Source organism: Microcaecilia unicolor, chromosome 2, assembly GCF_901765095.1.
Source record: "Microcaecilia unicolor chromosome 2, aMicUni1.1, whole genome shotgun sequence".
Classification (NCBI taxonomy): domain Eukaryota; kingdom Metazoa; phylum Chordata; class Amphibia; order Gymnophiona; family Siphonopidae; genus Microcaecilia; species Microcaecilia unicolor.
The window spans coordinates 144,030,605-144,037,340 of NC_044032.1; the positions used below are offsets into that span (position 1 = coordinate 144,030,605).

The following is a 6,736-nucleotide window of genomic DNA, read 5'->3' on the forward strand; positions in this document are numbered from 1 at the left end:
ATTTTAATAGTGCCCAGCTAGCTTAATTTTTTAAAAAGTTGTCTCTCATTTTGGTGGTTTTTTGGGTGGGGATGATATCTGCAGTGCCTAGGTAAAAATTAAAAAAAAAAAAAAAGTGTAGTGCCCACCCATATTAGCTCTGGGCCCAGCCAAAATGTCAGGTCTGGCTACGCCACTGACGTTTGTTCACCCCTTCAAAGAAATATAGTATATGATTTCCCTTCACTAAATCCACGTTGACTTTGTCTCATTAATCCATGCTTTTGAATATTCTCTGTGGTGATATGATTGGATTCACCTCTTGTGCCATTTAGTGCAAATAACTTCAATTTAATCATTTCTTGCCTACTCTGTTTTTCCTTTTTAGGAAAATGACTACATTTCTTCCTACTTTGAAGATGGAGATGAGTTTGGTGAAGGCAGTGATGACAACATGGATGAAGCTACCTACTAGTGGTTTAAACATGGTGCTCTTTTGTTATGTCTGGAAAACAAAAATCTGTTATCCTTATTTTTTTTATTTAATATACTCTTCAATGGTGGGGGTATGATGGGGATCCACCCACTACAGCTGAAAAGTGCCTAAAGAGGAGGCAAAGATGTCTTTCTTCTGTCTCTGTACATATTTAGCCTAAGCTGCTTTCTCCTGATTCTTGAAAAGCAATGCAAGAACATTATAAATACTGGTTCAGGGAAAAAAAGGAGGATTCTTATGACAGGAAGTTCTGTACTGAACGCTTAAAGCTATGTATTAATCAGGTCTAGATCGTTTTGCACAACAGATAACTTTTCTCCTTTTCGCTCTTGTTGCATAATCTTATTTGTGCCTTCAAGTACCCCCATGGGCCAGATATAAATGGTGCTCAAAAATAGGTGCTGGAAAAGATGGGTGCTAAGCATGATTCTGTAGAATCTCGCTTAGAACCAATTCCCATGCCCTAACTTTGGGCGCCAGACTTAACGCCTGCTGAAACCTGGTGTTAATGCTGGCACTCAAGTTGGGCACACTGACCCATTATTGAGTAACAGCACACGCAACTTTTCAGAATGCCCAAAGGTGCCCATGCACCTCCCACGGCCCACCCCCTTTTGAGTTGCACTCTGTGGGATCTGCGTGCCCGGCGTGATAGTGTGCTTGCCAGATGCATGCACAAACCCCAATTGGTGCCAGTTAATGTTAGTAATTGGCTGTCAGCATCCAGTTATTGCTTCTAATGGTTCATTAGCCAATTAAGGTGTGTGCACATCTCAGCAGTGTGCCCAAATCTGGGGGCATGTGCTTTGCATCAATTTGAAAGTAGGTAGGGCCACTGAGAGCCTGAGCTGGGTCCAGGGCAGGGCCACCGCCAGCCCACCCCCAAAGGATCGCTACTGCCGCCGCCACCCCTCCCCCAAGGATTGTCACTTCTGCTGTTCCCCCCCACCCCAGGGATTGTCGCTGCTGCCACCCCTCTGCCTACCTGTCACAAGGATTGCCGCTATCACCGCCTACTCGCCTGCCTCAATGATTGTCGCCATCGCAGCCCACCACAATTGTAATACAATACCTTGGCTGGCGGGATCCCAAGGCCCCGCCAGCAGAAGAGACTTCCTCCAGCACTACTGCTCTTCTCTCTGCCACGTGGCCTGCCCTTGCAGCTGCTTTTTCTCTCAGGTCGCGCATGCTTGGTTTCAAAACCGAACATGCGCGGTCTGAGGGGAAAATCAGCCGCTGAAGGCAATGCAGCAGACTGAAGAAGAGCAGCACTGGAGGAGTATCTCTTCTGCTTTCAGGGTTCCCCGCCAGTCTGCTGTGTCTGCTCTGTGTCCTCCCAGCCTCCAAGGGGGGCCTGGCGCTGGAGTTTTCTCTCTCTTGCTCCTATCAGGATGTGATCACCTGGGCGGCCCTGAAAGTAGGCATGGTAAGTAGCTGTGATCAGCATATAGCCAACTACTCATTTTATTTATTCAGTGCCTTTCACATGAAGCCCAAAGGATAAAGTCACAAATATCTTTATCATCTAGATCTGATTAGTTTAGTTGAAGACCCTCAGAATTAATGAGCTTCAGCTGATGTAAAGTAAGATTTTTCTCATGTGGCTGCCTTTGGAGGACTTAAAAAAAAATAAAGTAGAATTTCAGATACTGGTCCGCATCATAGATTCAACACACATCTATTATCAGTAACTACTTATGATGCCCAAGTGATGCATTGGGGATTGTTTGCCTTTTACTCCATAACAATGATTAATCTTGTATGAAATGTTAGGACAGACAGTCTGAGGCGTATTTTTAAAGTTCTTAGACTTACAAAGTTACATAGGGGCTCATTTTCAAAGCACAAAGTTCTATAGGTTACCATGGGGCTCATTTTCAAAGCACTTATACGTACAAGATTCCATAAGTTATTATGGAACTTTGTAAGTCTAAGTGCTTTTGAAAATACGCCTCCATGTAACCTTTATAGGTTACTATAGGGCTCATTTTCAAAGCACTTACAAAATTCCATAGGTGCTTTTGAAATATGCCTCCATGTAACCTGTAGAACTTTGTAAGTCTTACTTTGAAAATGAGCCCCTCTGCCAGCTAGTACAGAAAAACTGCTTCATGTTATAAAGGTGGAAGGAATGACAAAATGGCATGTGAAAGTAAAAGGCATGTTACACAAACCAAAAACAAATGCACATTCTGAGGAAAAACAACAACACGGTGAATAATTCTGCTGCTCATAGCGTATTCATCTGATTACTGGGTTAGCCCATGAGGGTTGTAAACTGGTGGAGTTTTCTGGATATCGCTAATGGATATGCAGCAGAGAGCTCTGCATGCAAACTTATTTCATAAATATTAATTTGAAATATCCTAAAAGATAGACTAGGTGCAACCCTAGAGGTGCAGAGACAGCCGAATTTAGACTGTGTTAAATAAGTTTGTTTTTCAATAGAAGACAGACTTGCATACTGAACTTTTGTGCCTGAAAATTTACCTCAGAAATAGTGTCAGGTCTTACCCACTTTACGTTACGTACTGTTATTGCAGTGGAAAACGGGTATTTCACATAATAGGCTTCTTGAATGTAACGTGAGTGATATTGCCTATTAGTATAATTTATTCAAAATAAGTTTGTCATTAAGAATGTTTATATAGACAACTTAGTAGAAATATGAAATGTACCTATGTTGGTGTAATAATTTTGAGTGATCTTCCTTTTAATTTATTACCTTCACTCCTTTGCTGCTAATTTTTTGCCAAATGTCTGTTAGTATAATTTATTCAAATTAAGTTTGTCATTAAGAATGTTTATATAGACAACTTAGTTGAAATATGAAATATACCTATGTTGGTGTAATAATTTTCAATGATCTTGCTTTTAATTTATTACACTTCACTCTTTTGCTGCTAATATTTTTGTCCAAATGTTTGCCAAATAAATTTTCCCTTAATATATAGGTCATGATGAATGTTTTATCTTTTCTTTTCTTTTTTTCTTTGTATTTTATTAATCCTCTGTGAATATGAATGAATAAAAGAAATCCAGCACTTCCACTGTACTACCACAGGATCCTAGCAGTAATGCCTGCCCCCAATGTGTGCCATTTCTAGCGCTGAAAAAAATAGTTGTGCTTTTTTAGTGCTGGGAACTTACCCGGCGGTAATCAGGTAGCCCTGCATGCTGCTTGGTTACCGCCGGGTTAGCACGGGAGCACTTACCACCTCCTAAATAAGAGGCAGTAAGGGTTCCTCCTGGAGATGGCCGTGCGGCAATTGTTACACTTATCACACCACCATTTCCATTTTTAAAAAAAAGTCCTACCTGCTGCGGTAAAGGAGGGGCCTCAGCACATGGCAAATCCACGCACCGACACTACAGCAGGGCCCCACTTTCCGCAGCTTCATAGTGACTTTAAAAACACTAAGGGGGTCTTAGTATTAAAGTTTAGCTTGAGTTATCTGCAGCAGGGCCCATTTTATTCATGTAGGCCCTGCTGCAGATAACTCATGCTAAGCTTTAGTAAAAGACACCCTTAAGAAGGAGTAAGTAATTGCAGTCTCAAAACCCCCATGCAAACTTCAAAAACTGACATTTCCCATGAATTCATAGTTATAACGTGCGGTGGTAGTATTCGGTACTTCTGGAATATTATAGCATATTAGTAAAAAGGCCCGTTTCTTAACGCAAGGAAACGGGTGCTAGCAAGGCAATCCCCCACCCTCCCTCGCTGTGTCGCTCTGTCTCCTCCGAGTTCCAGACCCCCCTCCCTCCCTGCCTGCCGGCCTCCCTCCCTCTCAGTTCAAGGCTCCCTCACGCCCCTCCCACCGAGTTCCAGACTCCACCCTCCCTCCGTATTCAACACCCCCCCTCTGTGTTACGGACCCCTGGACCCCCCCTTCTGCGACCCTGTCGACCCCCCCTTCTTGCCGAAAACCGTACCCCGCCGCTGTCGACTACCTGTGCTGACGGGGGACCCCAACCCCCGTCAGCCGAAGTTCTGTTCTTGTCTGTCCTGGTGTTGCTTCCTGAATGACCTTCTGTTCTAGTTTCTGTGCATGCGTCTGACGTTAGACACACGCAGAGGAACTTGAACAGAAGGGCATTCAGGAAGCAATGCCGCGAAGGCCAGAACAGGACTTCGGCTGTCGGGGGTTGGGGTCCCCCGTCAGCACAGGTACTCGACGGCGGTGGTGGACGGTTTTCGTCGGGAAGGGGGGGTCAACAAGGTTGCAGAAGGGGGATCCAGGGGGCCATAATGCAGAGGGGGGGGTGTTGAATTTGGAGGAAGGGTGGAGTGTGGAACTCGGTGGGAGGGGCGTGGGGGGACACGGGGTGTTGATTTCTTCGGGTGGGGGGGTGGTTTGGTGATGCGCCGAGGAGGGGGTACTCCTCCCCTTGCCTTGGAATCAGCTGTCAGTGACGTCACTGACGTCAGTACGTTCTAAGCTGCTTAGCAGACTACCTCCGAGGGAGCCACGGTCCCAGGCACATTAGAACGTTGGAGGTGAGAATTATTATATAAGAAGACTAGTCACAGAAATGTCCTATGCTACAATATTGATCTTGACAGATTGTTATATACCAAAATTTGGTTTCCTTTTTATGCACACAGACATAGATAATATGCACTTGATTAACAAACAAGTTCCTACAGAATATTGTCCATCCTCTCCACTTCTAGTGTCTTTGGACAGTATGAGAAGGGAGCATAGGTGAGAACATAAGAATTGCCATAGCAAAGGTACATATAGCCCAGTATCCTGCCACCAACATTAGCTAATTGACGTCACAAGTTACTGGCAGAATTCCCAAGAGTAGCAAGATTCCATGCTACTGACCTCAGGAAAAAGTAGTGATTTTCCTTGGATCTTCCTGAATTTATGGACTTTAGCTCCAGGAACTTATTCAAAAAAATTTTTTAACTCAGCTATGCTAACTGTTTTTATCACATCCTTCACCAAATTCCAGAGCTTAACTATGAAAATATTTTATTTTATTTGTTTTAAATGTATTACAGTGTACTGTCATGGCATGTCTAATCTTTTTATTTTTCTCAAAGAATAAAAAAGATTTCGTAGACCTCTATCATAGTCCTGCCTCCAGCTTTAGCTGTCTCAAGATTTGTTAGGGCCAAATCACTTTAAACATTTGAGACCCATACCAGTGCTCTGAAGCTATCTACATTTCATTTAAGGCATGGCATAACAAATCCCAGGCTCCAGGTCACCATGGCACCTAGAAATTGCACTCTGCGCCTGGGATTTCATACCCCTTTTCTTTATCTCCTTTTGCAGCCCTGATTCAAACTGCTTCTCTCGGCTCCTTACAGCGATAAGGCTCTTCATGTACTTGAGCCATGTGGTGCAAGGGATTTGAAACCACAAGTCTTCCCGAACCTCATGCACTGTGCAGCTTAAATATATGGAGAGCCTGAATGCCGTGCAGTTTGAGGCAGCGCTGGTAGCTGCTATAAGGCAGAACCAGAGAGAAATAAGTGAAGGCTGGAGAGAGAGACAGACTGGGTGAAGGCTTTGGTAAGGGGGTATGAGAGACATGGACTAGGAGAAGGCTGACAGAGATGGTATTAGAGAGAAACTGATGGGGGCATCCAAGCTATGGAGATAGGTGAAACAAAGAGGCAATTGCCTGTTTGATTCACCTTTCTGTAGGGTGCTATCAGACAGTTGACAGCATGTTTTGGGAAGAGAGACTATTGACTATTGCAAAGATTAGCAGTGACACCTTAAGGAACTGATTTACTAAAGTTTCTTTGCCCACAGGCATAAAATAGGGGGGGAAAACTGTAGTTAATTTCTAAAAGAGCTACTACTAATTGGGAAGGGGATTCATTCCCTCCCCCCCCCCCCCCCAAGAAAAAAAAATTTCACAGAGACAATGTTGGAAGGGTGGGGAAGAAGAAGTGAGAAAAGTCTTTGACACTGGCTCCTAAATTTGCGGGTTGACCCCTTAGATGTATTGGAAAATTTGTTAAGGCCTGTCTTAAGGAGTTCCAGTGGGTGAAGATGTGCTGCTAGTTAAGACATCTGCTTTATTTATTGGAGCAGTGATTCCTAAGCATTTAGCAGTTACTTGGATGCTCTTTTATCTTTGTCACAAGTCAATGAGGTGCCTACAGAATTTCTTACTAGACTGGCCACAAACTGTTTACACTTTTATTTTTATTTATATAAGGGGATGGGACTTGATGTACCACCTTTCTGTGGTTACAATCAAATTGGTTTATGTATTATATACAGGTACTTA

The 6,736-nt window shown here is 43.6% G+C and overlaps 1 protein-coding gene across 3 annotated transcripts in view; it reads left to right on the top strand.

The window, feature by feature from the left end:
• The window catches only part of POLR3G (RNA polymerase III subunit G), a 65,907-nt gene extending 63,582 nt beyond the window's left edge, over nt 1–2,325 (top strand). For all 3 annotated transcript variants that reach the window (XM_030193380.1, XM_030193379.1, XM_030193381.1), the window contains one exon: nt 368–2,325. In XM_030193380.1, the coding sequence (XP_030049240.1) occupies nt 368–454 (87 nt within the window). In that variant the 3' untranslated portion in view covers nt 455–2,325. The remainder of the gene's footprint in view (nt 1–367) is intronic.
• The last annotated feature ends 4,411 nt before the right edge of the window (nt 2,326–6,736 follow it).